The sequence below is a fragment of the Schistocerca cancellata genome, chromosome 2, assembly GCF_023864275.1.
Source record: "Schistocerca cancellata isolate TAMUIC-IGC-003103 chromosome 2, iqSchCanc2.1, whole genome shotgun sequence".
Lineage (NCBI taxonomy): Eukaryota > Metazoa > Arthropoda > Insecta > Orthoptera > Acrididae > Schistocerca > Schistocerca cancellata.
This window is the reverse complement of record NC_064627.1, coordinates 295498529-295520763: the sequence shown is the minus strand read 5'-3', so window position 1 is coordinate 295520763 and position 22235 is coordinate 295498529. Positions and strand designations below refer to the sequence as shown.

The 22235-nt window shown below is 40.3% G+C and overlaps 1 protein-coding gene across 1 annotated transcript in view; it reads left to right on the top strand.

Annotated features, from left to right (window-relative positions):
* LOC126161662 (uncharacterized) overlaps nt 1-22235 on the top strand; it is a 251167-nt gene that overhangs the window by 158924 nt on the left and 70008 nt on the right. The window contains exons 7-8 of the mRNA XM_049917657.1: nt 14128-14366; nt 18935-19091. Of these exons, the coding sequence (XP_049773614.1) occupies nt 14128-14366; nt 18935-19091 (396 nt within the window). The remainder of the gene's footprint in view (nt 1-14127; nt 14367-18934; nt 19092-22235) is intronic.

Genomic DNA, 22235 nt, shown 5'->3' with positions numbered 1-22235 from the left:
CGTCATTCTTCCGGCGGACAAGGGTTCCACGACTGTGGTACTTGATCGTCGGGAGTATGTGGCTGAGGGACTGCATCAGCTTTCAGACAACACTACTTACAAAGTTTGCCATGGTAATCCCATTCCTGATGTCCAGGCGGAGCTTCAAGGAATCCTCAGAACCTTAGGCCCCCTACAAAACCTTTCACCTGACTCCATCAACCTCCTGACCCCACCAACATCCCGCACCCCTACCTTCTACCTTCTTCCCAAAATTCACAAACCCAATCATCCCGGCCGTCCCATTGTAGCTGGTTACCAAGCCCCCACAGAACGCATCTCTGCCTACGTAGATCAACACCTTCAACCCATTACATGCAGTCTCCCATCCTTCATCAAAGACACCAACCACTTTCTCGAACGCCTGGAATCCCTACCCAGTCTGTTACCCCCGGAAACCATTATTGTAACCATTGATGCCACTTCCTTATACACAAATATTCCGCATGTCCAGGGCCTTGCTGCGATGGAGCACTTCCTTTCACGCCGATCACCTGCCGCCCTACCTAAAACCTCTTTCCTCATTACCTTAGCCAGCTTCATCCTGACCCACAACTTCTTCACTTTTGAAGGCCAGACATACCAACAATTAAAGGGAACAGCCATGGGTACCAGGATGGCCCCCTCGTACGCCAACCTATTCATGGGTCGCTTAGAGGAAGCCTTCTTGGTTACCCCGGCCTGCCAACCCAAAGTTTGGTACAGATTTATTGATGACATTTTCATGATCTGGACTCACAGTGAAGAAGAACTCCAGAATTTCCTCTCCAACCTCAACTCCTTTGGTTCCATCAGATTCACCTGGTCCTACTCTAAATCCCATGCCACTTTCCTTGACGTTGACCTCCACCTGTCCAATGGCCAGCTTCACACGTCCGTCCACATCAAACCCACCAACAAGCAACAGTACCTCCATTATGACAGCTGCCACCCATTCCACATCAAACGGTCCCTTCCCTACAGCCTAGGTCTTCGTGGCAAACGAATCTGCTCCAGTCCGGAATCCTTGAACCATTACACCAACAACCTGAAAACAGCTTTTGCATCCCGTAACTACCCTCCCGACCTGGTACAGAAGCAAATAACCAGAGCCACTTCCTCATCTCCTCAAACCCGGAACCTTCCACAGAAGAGCCCCAAAAGTGCCCCACTTGTGACAGGATACTTTCCGGGACTGGATCAGATTCTGAATGTGGCTCTCCAGCAGGGATACGACTTCATCAAATCCTGCCCTGAAATGAGATCCATCCTTCATGAAATCCTCCCCACTCCACCAAGAGTGTCTTTCCGCCGTCCACCTAACCTTCGTAACCTCTTAGTTCATTCCTATGAAATCCCCAAACCACCTTCCCTACCCTCTGGCTCCTACCCCTGTAACCGCCCCCGGTGTAAAACCTGTCCCATGCACCCTCCCACCACCACCTATTCCAGTCCTGTAACCCGGAAGGTATACACGATCAAAGGCAGAGCCACGTGTGAAAGCACCCACGTGATTTACCAACTGACCTGCCTACACTGTGAAGCGTTCTATGTGGGAATGACCAGCAACAAACTGTCCATTCGCATGAATGGACACAGGCAGACAGTGTTTGTTGGTAATGAGGATCACCCTGTGGCTAAACATGCCTTGGTGCACGGCCAGCACATCTTGGCACAGTGTTACACCGTCCGGGTTATCTGGATACTTCCCACTAACACAAACCTGTCAGAACTCCGGAGATGGGAACTTGCCCTTCAGCATATCCTCTCTTCTCGCTATCCGCCAGGCCTCAATCTCCGCTAATTTCTAATTTCAATCTGCCGCCGCTCATACCTCACCTGTCTTTCAACATCATCTTTGCCTCTGTACTTCCGTCCCGACTGACATCTCTGCCCAAACTCTTTGCCTTTACAAATGTCTGCTTGTGTCTGTGTATGTGTGGATGGATATGTGTGTGTGTGCGAGTGTAAACCTGTCCTTTTTTCCCCCTAAGGTAAGTCTTTCCGCTCCCGGGATTGTAATGACTCCTTACCCTCTCCCTTAAAACCCAATCCTTTTGTCTTTCCTTCTCCTTCCCTCTTTCCTGTCGAGGCAACCGTTGGTTGCGAAAGCTAGAATTTTGTGTGTATGTTTGTGTTTGTTTGTGTGTCTATCGACCTGCCAGTGCTTTTGTTTGGTAAGTCTCATCATCTTTCTTTCATATATATATATATATATATATATATATATATATATACACACACACACACACACACACACACACACACACACACACACACACACACACACACACACAAAGATGATGTAACTTACAAAAACGAAAGTGTTGACATGTCGATAGACACACAAAATTCAAGCTTTCACAATCAACGGTTGCTTAATCAGGAAAGAGGGAAGGACAGGGAAAGACGGAAGGATGTGGGTTTTAAGGGAGAGAGTAAGGAGTCATTCCAATCCCGAGAGTGGAAAGTCTTACCTTAGGGGGAAAAAAGGACAGGTATACACTCGCGCACAAACACATATCAATCCGCACATATACAGACACAAGCAGACATATGTAAAGGCAAAGGCAAAGCCTTGTGTCTGTATATGTGCGGACAGATATGTGTGTGTGTGCAAGTGTATACCTGTCCTTTTTTCCCCTTCTAAGTCTTTCCACTCCCGGGATTGGAATGACTCCTTACCCTCTCCCTTAAAACCCACATCCTTTCGTCTTGCCCTCTCCTTCCCTCTTTCCTGATGAAGCAACCATTGGTTGCAAAAGCTTGAATTTTGTGTGTGTGTTTGTGTTTGTCTGTGTGTCTATCAACATACCAACACTTTCGTTTGGTTAGTTACATCATCTTTGTTTTTAGATATATTTTTCTCACGTGGAATGTTTCCCTGTGATGTAACTTACCAAACGAAAGTGTTGGTATGTCGATAGACACACAAACAAACACAAACACACATACAAAATTCAAGCTTTTGCAACCCACGGTTGCTTCATCTCTTGGTGGAGTGGGAAGGATTTCATGAAGGATGGATCTCATTTCGGGGCAGGATTTGAGGAAGTCGTATCCCTTCTGGAGAGCCACATTCAGAGTCTGCTTTGGTATGCATGTGTGCGGATGGATATGTGTGTGTGTGTGCGAGTGTATACCTGTCCTTTTTTCCCCCTAAGGTAAGTCTTTCCACTCCCAGGATTGAAATGACTCCTTACCCTCTCCCTTAAAACCCACATCCTTTCATCTTTCCCTCTCCTTCCCTCTTCCCGATGAAGCAACTGTGGATTGCAAAAGCTTAAATTTTGTGTGTGTGTTTGTGTTTGTTAGTGTCTCTATCAACATACCAAAGCTTTCGTTTGGTAAGTTACATCATTTTTGTATATATATATATATATATATATATATATATATATATATATATATATATATATGATATGGTTATAATAGAAGGAAACATTCCACGAAGGAAAAATATATTTAAAAACAAAGATGATGTGACTTACCAAATGAAAGTGCTGGCAGGTCGACAGACACACAAAAAAACACAAACATACACACAAAATCCAAGCTTTCGCAACCAACGGTTGCCTCGTCAGGAAAGAGGGAAGGAGAAGGAAAGACAAAAGGATATGGGTTTTAAGTGAGAGGGTAAGGAGTCATTCCAATCCCGGGAGCGGAAAGACTTACCTTAGGGGGAAAAAAGGACAGGTATACACTCGCACACACACACATATCCATCCATACATACAAGACAGACTGCTTGTGTCTTGTATGTATGGATGGATATGTGTGTGTGTGCGAGTGTATACCTGTCCTTTTTTCCCCCTAAGGTAAGTCTTTCCGCTCCCGGGATTGGAATGACTCCTTACCCTCTCACTTAAAACCCATATCCTTTTGTCTTTCCTTCTCCTTCCCTCTTTCCTCACGAGGCAACCGTTGGTTGCGAAAGCTTGGATTTTGTGTGTATGTTTGTGTTTTTTTGTGTGTCTGTCGACCTGCCAGCACTTTTATTTGGTAAGTCACATCATCTTTGTTTTTAAATATATATATATATACAGGGTGTTTCAAAAATGACCGGTATATTTGAAACGGCAATAAAAACTAAACAAGCAGCGATAGAAATACACCGTTTGTTGCAATATGCTTGGGACAACAGTACATTTTCAGGCAGACAAGCTTTCGAAATTACAGTAGTTGCAATTTTCAACAACAGATGTGTGGATGGATATGTGTGTGTGTGCGGGTGTATACCCGTCCTTTTTTCCCCCTAAGGTAAGTCTTTCCGCTCCCGGGATTGGAATGACTCCTTACCCTCTCCCTTAAAACCCAAATCCTTTCGTCTTTCCCTCTCCTTCCCTCTTTCCTGACGAGGCAACCGTTGGTTGCGAAAGCTAGTATTTTGTGTGTATGTTTGTGTTTGTTTGTGTGTCTATCGACATGCCAGCGCTTTCGTTTGGTAAGTCACATCATCTTTGTTTTTTTATATATATATATATATATATATATATATATATATATATATATATATATATATATATATATATATATATATAATAGAGGGAAACATTCCACGTGGGAAAAATATATCTAAAAACAAAGATGATGTGACTTACCAAACGAAAGCGCTGGCACGTCGATAGACACACAAACAAACACAAACATACACACAAAATTCTAGCTTTCGCAACCAACGGTTGCTTTGTTAGGAAATAGGGAAGGAGGGGGAAAGACAAAAGGATGTGGGTTTTAAGGGAGAGGGTAAGGAGTCATTCCAATCCCGGGAGCGGAAAGACTTACCTTAGGGTGTGTGTGTGTGTGTGTGTGAAACAAAAATTCAGATCTCTCAATAACTCATCTATAAAGTACTGCCATGTCTGGGCTGTGTTGCACAATCTGAAAGGCATATATTGGAATTCAGATAACCTGAAGGGGATAATGACAGCCATCTTAGGAATGTCAAAGGGGGCTAGTGGAATTTGTGTATAAGCGTTGTCACAATCAATTGCACTGAAAATCATTGCACTGTGTAAAGCATTTGTGAAGTCCACCCCTAAGATAGGGCAAGAGACTGCAGAACTGTAAATCTCCATTTGCCATGTATTTGCAGACTGAGGTCCACTGGCAGGCAACCTGTACAACAGGTAAGAATGACTATATCATTTGCAGCTTTTAGTGTGCACCCCTGATGATGAAATGTAGACCACGTGCACCATGAGGACATGATGCTAATGTCTGAACCACTGTCAATTAAATATTCAGTGCCATTCACTATCTCTTTAGCAAATATACACTTTCCTGAAGCACTTGATACTTCCCGATACTCACACCATGAGGAGCTGGAGTTTTACTGCACTCACATTCATTAGTATCTTTGGGGTGACTGAACTTTGTTTGCAGCTAATAATGCCCCTATGGGTCACTTTTGGCATTTGGGTAACATTAAAGTTGTTCACACTTCTTAGCCCGATCCCTGAATTTGGCATGGTACTTGCACCAAAGCATGACTTTTGTCAACCCTTGGCTTTTCTTTGTGTTGTTGTGCAGGTGAAAACAGTTTTTGCATTGGCAGACAGTGATATCCTCTTCTTGTGTCCTGATCTGACCTCATTGTTGCACTCTTATTCTGAGTGAGTGTACTTGGGGCAATATGAAAAACTTGGTACACTTTCTTTCCTAAAGTTGATATTGCTGCATACCAACAAAATGATACTCTTCATAGATGGAAGGTTGTAGAGTCATATTGTGCGTAATGCATCATCTGAAAAATGTGCTGACCCCCTCCCCCCACCCCACCCCCCACCACCCGGCCCCCAAGTTACACAGGTGCTGCAACTGTTCTGAGGAGTTTGAGCTTAAATTTCCAGTGGCTTGTTCATTAGGATGCATAGCATACATTGTTCCTTCAGCATTGGCAGGTGCCTTATTACTGTCTTTAAAGCTTTGATCTGATTGTGCAGCGACTAGCTACAATATCAAGCCCTGCACTACTTCCTCGACCATGTTGGCAAAGATAAGGTTCAGTTTGTCTTCATCGTTGTGCACGCCATTCTGCTGAAAGATGGATTCCACTCGAATGAAGCATCTTTACGAAGAGTTGCACAGGAAGTTGGTATTTGTACCAATTTTGGTGTAGGTGAAATGTGCAATTGTGGAGAAGACTGTGTTACATGGCATGGATGAATTAATCTCTGAAATGTGGAGTCACCATTGTAGTTACTCATTTTACTCATGGTGATGAATGGTAATGATGCAACATACTTTATTTTAACTTTCTTGCAAGAGATCAGTAATGAATATGAGTCACTAGATACACTAAAAATAATTGAAAATACAAGGTTTTGCAGATCATGTCTAAACTCCATGCACTCGCATAGATTCCTCAACCATCAATCTGTGTCATCAATATGTCTCCACAGGACTTCCACCTTGTTTGTATATTGAGATTAAATATTAATTTTTCCAAAAGGGAAAACTGTAACTATGATAGACACACATGTTAAACCAAGCAGAAGCTGAATTTACATGTAAACACAGTAAGTACAAACTTATGCAACTTATTTAAAATGCATACCGACATTTAATGCATCTGAGGTAAAGTTGAGACAATTCTTTCTTGACCACTCCTACTCTATCTCTAAATTTCTGGAGCACCATAATAAGTAAACCTCATTTACAAGACATATTTTGTGTTCAGACATAATGACCTTTCTAGACTCTGAGAAGCTCATCTGCAGAAACCAGCATGGTTTTAGGAAACAGCATTCACGCGAGACACAGCTGACCCTCTTTGTGCATGATATGCAACAGGCTCTAGATACAGGTTCCCATGTTGATGCCATATTTCTCGACTTTTGAAAGGCGTTTGACTCAGTTCTGTACTGTCGCTACAAAAAGTGTGCACTTACGGGCTATCCAATGACATATGCAGTTGGATAGAAAGTTTTCTAACAGGCAGGGAGCAGTATGTTGTCCTGAACAGAGTAACTTCAACAGAAACAAGAGTAACTTCAGGTCTGCCCCAGGGCAGCGTAATAGGTCCTCTGCCTTTTATGATTTACATAAACAGTCTGGTTGATGGTATTGACAGCGGCCTTAGACTGTTTGCTGATGATGCTGTAGTCTACAGGAAAGTAGTATCACATGAAAGTTGTGAACAAAACAATGAGGATTTGCAGAAAATAAATGCGTGTTGTAATGACTGGCAGTTATCTCTCAATATTAGTAAGTGTAACCTACTGCGTATAACAAGGTGAAAATCCCCATTAATATATGAGTACAATATAAATGATCAGCCGTTGGAAGCGGTAACATCAGTCAAGTATCTGGTTGTGACTATTTGAAATGATCTCAAATGGAATGACCAGATTACACAAGTAACGGGTAAGGTGAACTCTAGATTGTGGTTTATTGGTGGAATGCTGAAGCGATGCAGTCCTTCAACAAAGGAAATAGCTTACAATATGTTAAATCGTCCAGTTTTAGAGTACTGTTCTTCTGTATGGGACCCTTACCAGTTGGGTCTGATTCAAGAGATTAAGAAGGTCCAAAGAAGAGAGTTAAGATTCATGACTGGTACATTTAGCCATCACAAGAGCATTACAAATCTCATAGAAAGTTTGAAATAGGGCAGACTTGCAGATAGACAATGCCTAAACAGAAGGGGCTGCTCACTAAATTCTGAAATCCAATCTTCACATAGGATGTAGAGCATATATTATTACCACCAACTTTCCAATTGTGTAATGATCATCATTCAAAGATAAGGGAAATAAAAGCTCATACTGAGGCGTTCAGACAGTCATTTTTCCCTCGCGCGATCCGCGAGTGGAACAGAGGGGGGGAAATATGACTTTGGCACGAATTGTGCCCTCCGCCACACACCGCTTGGTGGCTAGCAGAGTATATATGTAGATGTAGATGTAGAAATTGTTAATTAAATTTTATGTCACTTCATACTATAATTTACCTTGCATTGATCCTAAAGTCTGACTTCATAACTACTGCTGTGATATAAAGAAGCAATGTAGTACGTCAATTTATATTATTAAATACTTTGTTGTGTTGACCACATTGTCACAATGACTACTGTAATCATAAATTAATTATATTTGCCCATGCTCATTATCGTATATACATTCAATGCATTATAAATGATTTCTTGGACCAAACAACTAAATAGTCTTCCTTCTGTTTATGAGGTAAGTGTAGTCAAGACTCCAAAGCCCCACATTTTGTTTCTGACTTCTGAATCAAACAACATGACCCTTATTGTGTTCATGATAGTAGGATTTATTCTTACCATTCCATTCAGAATATCCTTTAATTGTGTAGTCAATCATTATACTTTACTTTTTACACAATTCCTTGAAAAAAAAAAGGACTTCTATACTTGCCTCCTTTGTCACATCTTATTTTTTCTGTCTTCAAAGTAAAGTGAGCTTTCACTTACTTATTACTTGGTACAGTCTTCTGTTTCATCTGATGTGTGCAAAAGATAGATTTTCAAGAAATACGTATAATCATCGAGACACATCAAAGAACGTTCTTCACTGAGATAAGTTGGAGGGCATGTTTTATCATATACGCCAATGTGAATAATCTCAAGAGGTCTAGTTGCTCTGAGGCCACACAGTGTTGAGTGGTTTTCTTATTTTCTTCACCATAATATCTGTTCTGCAACAGGGCATGTCCTCTTCTGTCACAATTTTGTCCACACCATAATAGAGTTCTGGTATTTTCTTCAAATACTTGTAACTTAGATGCCCTAGTTTTGTCATTGAATTGTTTTCTTCTTATATGTCATTAGTGCTTTCTTTCTTACAGAACATTTTGATGTCAATGATGTACAGTCCATTTTCTGGTGGTTGCCTTCCAAACTAATGTCTCCATCTTTCACAATATTCACATTTTTCTTGTCAAGTATTGCTGCTCTCCCTTTTTAGGTAATGGCATTTACTGACAATAAGTTTCTTGATAGTTCAAGGACATGTGACACATTTGTCAATAACATCTTTTGTGAGTTGATGTCACCAACAAGATAGAAAACACAAAATTTCCAGTAGCAATCTTCACATTTGACATAGTTTCGCTTTCATGTGACATGTGCTCATTACTTCCAATGTCTACAACAAACTTGGTATCTATTTTATCAATATTCTTTTCTTATTTTTCTGTGAATAACACTTCTGAAAGAAAAACTGTCTTTGGTACTATTTTTGTATTCTGATGCTTATCTTTGTAGTAACATTTCTCAGATCAGTAATTTGTGTTTTTGCGGTACTTAAATGGAGGCAGTACCTTTACTGCCCAAAACTCTCCCAGATGATATTTACCACCTGTAGAGCACTGTGTTTCTTTCTTGTTATCACAAAGTTTCTTTTTTCATGCAATTACACAGTGACCCAAACTTCCACATCCAAAGCACCTTACTGATTTCTCGATTTTTTTTATTCTGATCCTTTTTCTTGTAGGCTGTAGCTTTTAATACAACATACATTTCTTCTATATTTTTCTTCATGTTATATTTTCAGATTTAAGTCTTGATTTCAGGTTTTCCAAAGTTTTCTGCTCTTTGCTAGTAGAGTCACAAGCATTTCCAAATGTATTTTGCATTTCTTTAGATGTTTCACAGGCCTCATTGATTTTTATATTGACTGCCATGGTTCTCAAAATATAGTGTTTTGAAGGTAGGTCTTTTTTCCTCACTTTGATTTTTTTACATTTTCAGGTTTCTTGATATTGCCAGTAATAACCACTGAGATCCTTGGCCATGAACATCACATTCATTTCCAAGTCCCATAATGGAAAACTTGCAGCATCTGTTAATTTTGGCACACCATTTAATGCTGCATGTTCTGCTGATTCAAATTCAAATGGCTCCAAGCACTATGGGACTTAACATCTGAGGTCATCAGTCCCCTAGACAGAACTACTTAAACCTAACTAACCAAAGGACATCACACACATCCATGCCTGAGGCAGGATTCGAACCTGCGACTGTAGCAGCTGCACAGTTCCAGACTGAAGCGCCTGGAACTGCTCGGTCACAGCAGCTGGTGTACTGCTGATGAAGCCATACTGAAACACATGATACACATATCTAATACAGAAAAGGCTGTCTTTTCACACTCGCGAATTACCACTTTTTTACTTCTCCAGATTCCCAGCTCTACTGCACCCATAAACAGTCAAGATAACTCATAAAATCTGGGAATTTCCTTTTGCTTAAAATAGTACATTAAATCGCAAGACTACAAGAAATTATTGACTTAATACTTTTTTTCAATAGCAACCAACATATTGCCAACTAATCACAGAAACAATGCATACCAACTGCAGCCTTACCGGTAAATTAAGAGGACAATTTTGTTTTTGTTTACTTTGATCTTTTGTTTTAAATTGCAACTCCAGCCAACATAGCTTTTACCTGTTTGTGCTCTATTGCTAATTCTCTCTGTCTCTGTAAACAGCCTACAGAGTCCCTATTTATATTTTATTGGAAATAAAGTCTAATTTGAATTTTAAGAGTATTTAAGAGGAACTTATGCTGTCTAGAATGATAATCTAATGAATTGTGACAGTAACTATTGGTAAAGCTTGCTAAAACTATTGTACACTATAAGGATTCTTTCTTTCACTGGTGCCATGTACCGTGCCGATGCAGGGTCGGCATTGTTAGGAACGGATGTGGCAAGGTTAGTGGAAAGGGGTGGCTGGATGCCCTCCTGCCACCACTCCGTACCCCCCTGTGACGGAATTAATATACCCCTGCTATCTGCGTCTAGTGTAATTCATGGAATAGTGCAAACATGTTCAGATGTATGCGAGTCATGTAACTGAGGTGGAACATGGGGACCAGCCTGGTATTCACCTAGCGGGATGTGGAAAACTGCCTAAAAACCACATCCAGGCTGGCTGGCACACCAACTGTCGTTGGTAATCTGCCGTGCGGATTCGATCCGGGGCCAGTGCGCCTACCCGAGTCCAGGAAGCAGCGCATTAGCGCTCTTGGCTAACCTGGCAGGTCGTTGTGCACTATTAGAATTATATCAATACTAATAGTTCGAAAGGATGCAAATAATTAATAAGCAGTGCTCAATATACATACAGGGTTATTACAAATGATTGAAGCGATTTCATAAATTCACTGTAGCTCCATTCATTGACATATGGTCACGACACACTATAGATATGTAGAAAAACTCATAAAGTTTTGTTCGGCTGAAGCCACACTTCAGGTTTCTGCCATCAGAGTGCTCGAGAGCACAGTGAGACAAAATGGCGACAGGAGCCGAGAAAGCGTATGTCATGCTTGAAATGCACTCACATCAGTCAGTCATAACAGTGCAACGACACTTCAGGACGAAGTTCAACAAAGATCCACCAACTGCTAACTCCATTCGATGATGGTATGCGCAGTTTAAAGCTTCTGGATGCCTCTGTAAGGGGAAATCAACGGGTCGGTCTGCAGTGAGCGAAGAAACGGTTGAACGCGTGCGGGCAAGTTTCACGCGTAGCCAGCGGAAAATTGGCTCATGCCACAACTGGAGACCGACAGCGCCGACTTCATCTTTCAACAGGATGGTGCTCCACTGCACTTCCATCATGATGTTCGGCATTTCTTAAACAGGAGATTGGAAAACCGATGGATCGGTCATGGTGGAAATCATGATCAGCAATTCATGTCATGGCCTCCACACTCTCCCGACTTAACCCCATGTGATTTCTTTCTGTGGGGTTATGTGAAAGATTCAGTATTTAAACGTCCTCTACCAAGAAACGTGCCAGAACTGCGAGCTCGCATCAACGATGCTTTCGAACTCATTGATGGGGACATGCTGCGCTGAGTGTGGGAGGAACTTGATTATCGGCTTGATGTCTGCTGAATCACTAAAGGGGCACATATCGAACATTTGTGAATGCCTAAAAACCTTTTTGAGTTTTTGTATGTGTGTGCAAAGCATTGTGAAAATATCTCAAATAATAAAGTTATTGTAGAGCTGTGAAATCGCTTCAATCATTTGTAATAACCCTGTATATACTGTTACAGTTCCTGTCCACACACAAACCTGTATGGAAATACCTAAACTAAATAGTCTATACTAACTAAGCACCGGTCACTCTCAGATGGTAGCATTATTTTGAAACATATGCTGTTGTGGCATATAAATTGTGGATTTGCAAGTTTTTTTTTTTTTTTTGTTAGGCTTCTCCATAGTTACATGTGAAGTATTTGCTAATGTCCAAAGATTGCCACTTTTTTGCTAAAGTGTGATCATCTAGACACAGTAATTAATGGCTTTTGCTCTGCACAGTTTGTAATCTATTTCAGGAACATCCATCCCCCTAATTTTTAACCATTCTTTATCATGAGGCTTTAGCCCTCTAATGATTTTTGGATCCAGACACTATGACTTTGCCATTCTTGAATACCACATTCGACATTTAAGTGATACATTTTAGTTGTTTGTCTTTGAATGTCTAAGGAAGCAACTGATGGTCCATAGTAGATACTACCTATGGTTCCTTCTTGGAAAGCAAGGCTCATTGTCAGCCATGAAATTATATGCTCAATATGATTACAAAAGCTGCTGCATAAGAAGCAGAGGTTTTAATGTACACTGGGATTTCAAAAGCCCACCAAGAATTTTCTGGAAACTTCAATTTTCTAATTGAAATATTTTACAAACTACATGTTAATTTAGGCAACCTAAATATTCTTTCAATCAGAAAAATCAGGGCTTCAAAACCGTAACAGTGGAATTCTAACAAGACTGCATTTTTAAATTTGAACATCTGAACTATAACAATTTTGAATAAATACAACTTTTTAAATAAGCAGTTTTTGTTGTAAGTGAGATGATCATTGCCAAGTGTTGAAAGAGGACTTTCAGGTAAGACAGTCAGTCTTGTAACAATCTGTTGTTAGTGGGTTTGAATTTTGAATAGCTCATCAATTTAGAAAATCATGAATTTCAAATAATTTATAAAGAAAATAGTTCCTTGACACTAACTATACTCTTATACTCAGTGATCTTTAAACTTTGCAATGGATAATTAAGTTTAGTGAAACTGAGCACACAAAGTTCATGTACTCGTGTATGCATTAAGATTATAACTGAAAAAAGAAAGGAAAAATATTATTTGAAGAGTGGACTAACAACTAATGGCAGGTGCAGCTATTCTACCCTATGGATCCAGTTCCTGCACCCTCACCCCACTATATTTAAACTGTTTGTAGTCCATGCATAGCATAATGGCCCATAACACAAGTGCTACATCATTATGCTTAGAAGGCATCATTTCATTGTGTTATGACAGAAAAAATAATTGTCCTCTGATATTACTGATAAACATTTGTAATTAATGTATAGCTTTTAAGGAGCAGCTGCTTTTCAAGGATTACAACATCTTATGGTAGTAATATGCTTAGAGTGAATGTGATTAATTTTCTCAGCAATCTAACAGAGAAGTACACCTTGTCCTGCTATTGTAGAGGAAATTTTAAGACAGAAACAAACAAAAATGAAGGAAGGCAACCATTCACCTGTAGCTGATTGAGGGGTAGTTCATATAACATGTAACAGCACGAAGATCATACTAGCTTTTGTGAATGTATGTACACAGCCTCACACCCAATTACACAGATATTCAAACATACCTAAATGTATCCACTAATGATGACAGTAACACTGATTGTATACGAATTGCTGGGTGGATGCATTTTGGTGTCTGTCTTGTTGTGTGTATGTGAGAATGTACTTATACAAGATAAAGAGGTGTACTCAGAAGGTAGTAACATCTCTGTGCTTTTACATGTTGTTTTGCGTAACACATCACTGAGCTATATGTGAATTGTTAACTTTCTTTGTTTTTATAGCTTTGTCTTTCTTGTGATGTGATTTCCTTTCCACTTGACATATAATTTGGCCTCACATCCTGTTATGTGTTACGTATCTGTCACGGCAAGCGTTAACTAGTTAAGATTAACTTCGAAAGAACTTTAAACACACACACACACACACACACACAGTGATTTTTACACTCCAGTATGTACTTTCTGCAACATAATATGATGTACTATATTACTGCTGTCACTAATGATTCTTTTGTTTGTTGCAGTGGACTCTTTTATAATAAATGGTGGTGAGCGTTATGATTTTGTGATTGAGGCTAATCAGGCACCAGAAAACTACTGGATGAGATTCCGTGGAATGGGAGATTGCCATAAAACTGAAGAATCTTCTGGCAAGACGGTTGAAGCTCATGCAGAGGCCGTACTACATTATGACGATGCAGCTGTGACCACAACACTACCTGATGGAATTCCTTCTTATGAAGAAGGCTATGCCTCTGGAGTGGTTAGTTTCCTTTATCAACAGCATCATTGTTAGCATTATCAGCATCATTATTCTTGCTGAACAAGAAAAAATTAATGCTTACATTAAAAAAAATATGCTCTTAAAATACACTCGTGACTATATCTGCCTTAATTTCCATTTTGTTTGGATTTTTTCAAATGACAATGAGAACTGTATGCATCTGATATGTTACAAAGCTGCATATTTGTCTCTAGAAGCTGGGAAAGCACTAACACAGTGCTGTTGCTCCTCTTCTGGCAGCTGTTTAGGAAAAATAACAAAAGTGACATTCTGATAAAATGGGAAGGATATGAGTGTCAATTGCTTCAGGAGTAAAGATAACTACTCACAGAATAATAATGGCATTGAGCCATCAAGTGGCTCATAAACAAGACTGAGAATAAATCTTGCTTTTTTGTTTTTGAAGTCTCTCTTTCACAGTCACAGCAATTATATAAAGTCTTATTTGTACTATAAATGAATTGCTTAGTTTAAATGACCATCAGTATTCACTGTAAAAATTGAGATTTCATTTAAAAATCAGTTTAATGAGATCATTAACAGTTCTCATGTTGAAAATAACTTATTTAGTAACTAGTCCCTCCTCCTCTCCCCTCCTACATTATTTCATGTGATCTCTTATACATAGGCACCTGATTTTTAACACACTGCACTACAATAGATACAATATTTTCTTTTTTTGCATCCTTTTATACATCCACATTCACTTTGTGGTTACATGTACGTTGCTTCGACTGCACAGAATGCGATCATCTTTTGTTTCTATTTGTGGCTGTAGCAACTGCTAATCTATGATGGTAGTGGAGTAGATGGTTGTTAGTGGGAATGTCTGCCAGGTTTAGATGATAATGTTCTTATGATGGCTGGAGGGAGGTTACTATTTATCCATTAGATGTTTTGCTTCTTTAGTAATTTTTGGTTGCTAATGTTTGTTTGGTCATCAGCAAGAATTTTTTTTATGACTGCTTTCGAATTGGAAAATTTTCTTGTAATGGTAGATATTTGTTCCTACTACCATCAGCTTCTTCTTTAGGAGTTCTTCAGCCAAACATGCTCAAGTTCAATGGCTGCTTCCCAACCCATGCCATCTGGTGTTTCCCTTTGGCACCAGCATTTCTGAAGCTCACAGATGAGAGGGATCCTTTGAACTAATTCTTTGCTCTCCCAGTCATCCTGGCCTCAGCCTCCACTACTCTACTGTCCCCACACCCTCTGTGCAACAGTTTCCCCTTCCTATGTCTTGTCACACTCTCCCAATCCATGCCTCCGCAGTAACATCATTGTGCGCTGCTCCTCACCAGCTCCATTACCTACATGTCATGTGCCTAGCCTGTGCACCTACCACTACCTCTTCCTGCATTTCTAATCATAAAACCTCCTGCCTTCTTTCTCTTTTGAGCAAAAGTGTTGACGACTCAATGCTTATGCTACACGATGAGCAGTCTCCGTTACTCCTAAATTATTTACCTTCTGCCAGAATTTCCCTTACAATATGCTAGTAATTTATCTCTGTTCTGATAATTTCCCATGCTGTTTTATATTTATTTAACAAATTAAGAATGTATTCAACATCAGATATGCACTTTGCTTTCTTAATTGCAAATTTATAATTATTTTTAAAAAGTATGTGAATGTCTTTATCCACTTAACCATGATGTAGCCTATCACACTATATGAGGGTTAAGATTCCTGTACTACACACATCAAAAAAAGTTTTGCATCACCTAAGTTCCAAAACTTGTACAAAAAATTGGAATAGAGATCAACATAAACACCATTTCCATCCTTTTTATTGCTCATGAAAACCACACATTGCATGTTGTACCGCCATACAGAGAGACCTTCAGAGGTGGTGGTCCAGATTGCTGTACGCACCGGTACCTATAATACCCAGTAGCATGTCCTCTTGCATTGATGCATACCTGTATTTGTCATGGCATATTATCCGCAAGTTCATCAAGGCATTGTTGGTCCAGATTGTCTTACTCCTCAATGGCGATTTAGTGTAGATCCCTCAGAGTGGTTGATGGGTCACGTCATCCATAAACAGCCATTTTCAATCTATCCCAGGAATGTTCGATAGGGTTTATGTCTGGAGAACATGCTGGCCACTCTAGTCAAGCGATGAAGTTATCCCGAAGGAAGTCATTTAGAAGATGTGCATGATGGGGGCGCGAATTGTCGTTCATGAAGAGAAATGCATCGCCAATATGCTGCCAATATGGTTGCACTGTCGGTCAGAGGATGGCATTCACTTATCATACAGCCATTATGGCACCTTCCATGACCACCAGCGGCATACATTGGCCCCACATAATGCCACCACAAAACAGCAGGGAAACTCCACATTGCTGCACTTGCTGGATAGTGTGTCTAAAGTGTTTAGCCTGGCTGGGTTGCCTCCAAACACGTCTCTGAAGATTGTCTGGTTGAAGGCATATGTGACACTCATCAGTGAAGAGAACATGATGCGAATCCTGAGTGAACCATTTGGCATGTCATTGGGCCCAACTGTGTTGTGCTGCATGGTGTCGTTGTTGCACAGATGGACCTTGCCATGGATGTCGGGAGTGAAGATGCTTATCATGTAGCCTATTGCACACAGTTTGAGTCATAACTCAACGTCCTGTAGCAGCATGAAAAGCATTATTCAACATGGTGGCATTGCTGTCAGGGTTCCTCCTCTGAGCCATAATCCGTAGGTAGTGGTCATCCACTGCAGTAATAGCCCTTGGGCAGCCTGAGCGAGGCATGTCATCGACAGTTCCAGTCTCTCTGTATCTCCTCCATGTTTGAACAACATCACTTTGAAACTGCCTGGCAGATTAAAACTGTGTGCCGGACCGAGACTCGAACTCGGGACCTTTGCCTTTCGTGGGCAAGTGCTCTACCATCTGAACTACCCAAGCACAATTCACTCCGTGTCCTCACAGCTTTACTTCTGCCAGTACCTTGTCTCCTACCTTCCAAACTTTACAGAAGCTCTCCTGCGAGCCTTGCAGAATTAGCACTCCTGAAAGAAAGGATATTGCGGAGACATGGCTTAGCCACAGCCTGGGGAATGTTTCCAGAATGAGACTTTCACTCTGCAGCGAAGTGTGCGCTGATGTGAAACTTCCTGGCAGATTAAAACTGTTTGCCGGACCGAGACTCAAACTGGTAGAGCACTTGCCCGCGAAAGGCAAAGGTCCCGAGTTCAAGTCTTGGTCCGGCACACAGTTTTAATCTGCCAGGAAGTTTCACATCAGTGCACACTCTGCTGTAGAGTCCAAATCTCATTCTGGAAACATCACTCTGGTTCACCCTGAGACATCTCACTTCCCTTGTTGAGAGCCCTTCCTGGCAGAAAGTAAAAACGTGGATGGTATCGAATCACGGTATTGATCATCTAGGCATGGTTGATCTACCAGACAACATGAGCCATGTACCTCCTTCCTGGTGGAATGACTGGAACTGATTGGCTGTCGGGCCCCCTCCATCTAATAGGCGCTGCTCATGCATAGTTGTATCCATCTTTTGGGTGGGTTTAGTGACATTGCTGAACAGTCAAAGGCACTGTGTCTGTGATACAATATCTACAGTCAATGTCTGTTTTCAGGAGTTCTGGGAACTAGGGTGATGCAAAACTTTTTTTGATGTGTGTATTTTTATCTGCAGCAAGTGCATGAATTTTAGACTTTCTGATGTGGAAGAAGGGTTCTGATTGCTGTATTTCTTATAGCATTTATAACATATTTTTCCAAAGATTTAAGTTAGCAAATTTAAGAATTTATGGGTTGACTAATTAGCTGTCACAGCATGTGTGACTGATTCATTTCAGTCTATTAGTTTAATCTGGATTTTAGTTGGTTTAGCTTTTGTTCATTAATGAACCAAGTAACTCTTCCCTGATCAGCTAAATTACCCAGTTTCTGTCTTATTGTTTAGAGGTGGCCTGAAAAACAGCTCTTTGTGATCAAAAATACTAGTTTAACTCAGTAAGAGTGTCTTATGTTTACCTAAAAGTTTCATTTTCTATTATACTGCTGTGCAGTGAACATTAGATTAGCATACATTATTAGTAAGGTGTTGTTACCTACAAAGAGAACATTACACGTTTGTCAGGGCCTTAAATGAACAAATGTTTATTACTGTTGAGAAGGCAATAATAAGTGAAAATGCAGTACATCATACGGGTTTAGGACTGCAGGCAGATGACACCTACATTATGCAAGATGTTAATATAATATGGCTGCAGTCCTTAAACCTCATGCAATACTTATTATGCCAGAAAAACTTGAAGAATCACAACTACAGTACAGCTAAAGCCTCAAGATTTGATTTTACATGTAGCTCGTTTAAATCCATAATTACACAGTTAAATTTTAGGCTTTTATTTGTCTAAATCAATAGACTACCATGTTTCAGTCTATAGTAACCTATTTTAATAGATATGGTTGAGTCTAAATCTCCATAGTGAACTAAAAAACAATTTCATATGGCAGCCTTATGAATAATATTTAAGTAACTCCCTAAGGATCAAGACTTATTTATTTTTAATTTTTCAGCTTTTCAACCCAGTTCAGGAAACTAAGCCTGATTACCTTGCAAACCGAACTATTATTAGAGTTTCTGATCTTACAAACATTGATACTGATTCTGCAATGAATGTTAGTGGAGATCCAGATAAAACAGTATACTTGGGCTTTGATTTCAAATCTTATGGTGAGTTTCAGTTATCTATTTCAATTACAGCAATGTAGATATGAAGAGTGCTGTATTTTTTCAGAATTCCAAAATAATTCTAATCATATCTTCTCATTTAGACCCTTTCACAGCCATGAATTAAAGGAATATGTTCGATTCATTTCTGATGTAGGCTAGTGAAAGCTTCTGACATCTGATTTCCTGAAATGCTTTAGATGAATATTTATCACAATGTAAAAGGGCAGATGGCTACTGACCATATACAGGAGGCACTGAATGACAGACAGGCACACTGAAAAAAGATTTCTAGATAATATTTAGCTATTGGACAAAGTCCTTCATCAGATGTAGGCAAAACAAAGTGCAACCACAACTGCAGCTTACACACACATGGCCATAGTCATCTTCAGGTGCTAACATCTGACTGCAACTGTGTCTGAGGTGAACAGTGATTTTAACTGGAATGTGTAGTGGGATAGAGAAGAGGTGTGGGGCAGGGAAGAGGGAGTGTGTGCAGATGGGATAATAGGCCACTAGGTGCAGCATCAGGTGGCGGTGGAGAGGGGGGGGGGGGGCAGAGAGAAGGGGCCAAAAGTAGAGAAGGGGAAATGACTATCAGGGCTGGAGTGGGAGCAGTGAAGGTAAGAGGTATGTGGTGGATAGCCAATAGTGAAAGTTGACACAGGGAAGGTTACTGGACGGAAGGATGTGTTGCAGGGAGAGTTCCTACCTGTGCAATTCAGAAAAACTGGTATTGGTGAGAGGAACCTGGATGGCAGTCTGAATTATTGTCACAAACAACAACTTGTCAGAAGAATTCTGCAATGAGCAAAATGAAGCAAGTAGATATTATAGCTGTATTTTCTCTAAATCCACACACTAGTTCCAGAGAAGTTGTGAGATATTCTGAAATAAGTCTGATCCACATTTCGTTGACAAACAAATTCCATCCTTATCATATGTCACTGCACTGGCTGAGTAGGTTAAACATCAGAGGCTGTTTAGTGTGAACATTTGCAGTGGATTATTAGGCTATGCAGTTGGGTTTCACTTCAATGAGGCAAACTCAGCATTAACAGATGTACACAATTTCTTACCAGAACAGTACTTACTTCCCTAGAGATGGTACCACTTGAAATACACAGAAGAGCCAAAGAAACTGGTACACCTTCCTGATATTGTGAAGGGCCCCTGCAAGCACACACACTACCACAACATGACATGCCATGGGCTCAACTAATGTCAGAAGTAGTGCTGGAGGGAATGGACCCCATGAATCATGCAGGGCTGTCCACAAATCTGTAAGAGTATGAGGGGGTGGAGATCTCAACATCACATTACAAGGCATCCCAGATAAGCTCAATAATGTTCATGTCTGGAGAGTTTGGTGGCCATTGGAAGTGTAGAAACTCAGAAGAGTGTTCCTGGAGGCATTCTGTAACAATTCTGGACGTGAGGGGTGTTGCATTGTCCTGCTGGAATTGCCCAAGTCCATCAGAATGCACAATGGACATGAATGAATGCAGCTGATCAGACACGATGCTTACGTATGTGTTACCTCTCAGAGTCACATCTAGACATATCAGGGGTCCCATATCACTCCCACTGCACATGCCACACATCATTACAGATCCTCCACCAGCTTGAATAGTCCCCTGTTGATATGCAGGGTCCATGGATTCATACAGTTGTCTCCATACCCGTACATGTCCACCTGCTCAATACAATTTGAAATGAGACTCGTCTGACCAGGCAACATGTTTCCAGTCATCAATAGTACAATGTCGGTGTTGAGGGGCCCAGGAAAGGCATAATGCTTTGTGTCATGCAGTCATCAAGGATACGTGTGTGGGCCTTCAGCTCCAAAAGCCAATGTCGATGATGTTTTGTTGAATGGTTCACATGCTGACACTTGCTGATGGCCCAGTATTGAAATCTGCAGCAATTTGCAGAAGGGTTGCACTTCTGTCATGCTGAATGATTCTCTTCAGTCGTCATTGGTCCTGTTCTTGTAGGATCTATTTCTGGCAACAGTGATGTTGAAGATTTGATGTTTTATTGGATTCCTGATATTCACTGTACACTTGTGAAATGGTCATATCAAAAATCCCAACTTCATCACTACCTCGAATATGCTGTGTTCCATCGCTCATGCACCAACTATAACACTATGTTCAAACTCACTTAAATCTTGATAACCTGCCATTGTAGCAGCAGTAACTGATCTAACAACTGCACTAGAAAACTTGTTGTCTTATATAGGTGTTCCCAACCACAGCACTGTATTCTGAATGTTTACATATCTCTGTATTTGAATATGCATGCCTATACCAGTTTCTTTGGTACTTTAGTGTATAAAGATGTATGTGATACTAGTACACTGAGTGCCCAGTTCACTGCTCATCTAGCTCTGCGCTACTCTCTGGATAGGATAAGGAGGCATTCAGATTATTTGTTTGTCATTGATGAAATACAGTGGAATAGGCCTTCTCAGTGATAGAAACTTAAAGTCGTAATCTGGATATTAAAATTCATGTTCACGTTACATGTACAAACAAAATTTCTTGTATACAGCTATAATCTTAAATATTAATGTCAGTATCATCCATATCCTAGAACTCTTTTATATTCTAACATTGTTTTTTTTTTTTCAACTGGTCATATAGTTTTATTTTGAATGTTTTAAATAATAACAACAGAAATCTTATGAAAAATTTTGTGGACATTCACTTTATGGAAATTTCCTGTTAATGCTTGCCTGTGCTTTGGCATGTTAATTTGTACCTTAATCTGAGTATCATGTTTGTGAATTGTTTCCCTGATAACACATTCTTTAATGCTTCCTGACAAAGAGTACAAACTCACAGATATACAGATTCACAATTGTTAGTATCCTAAGCTTAGTAAAAACAGGGTGAGAGTACTCTTGTAGTCTATCCGTTACCTGTACAAGGATGTCCTCACTAGTTACACATCCACTGAAACTGTGAAACACTGGTGGTGAGGACAATATACAACTAGTAATGTAGTCCACACAGAAAATTTGCAATTCAGATCCTTTACTTGCACTTAGACATTGGACAAACTACTGTTTTTTTGAGTGCTGTAACCTAATACTGAAGTAATTATTCACAAAAGTCCGTGTGAGGCAAAGAAATAATT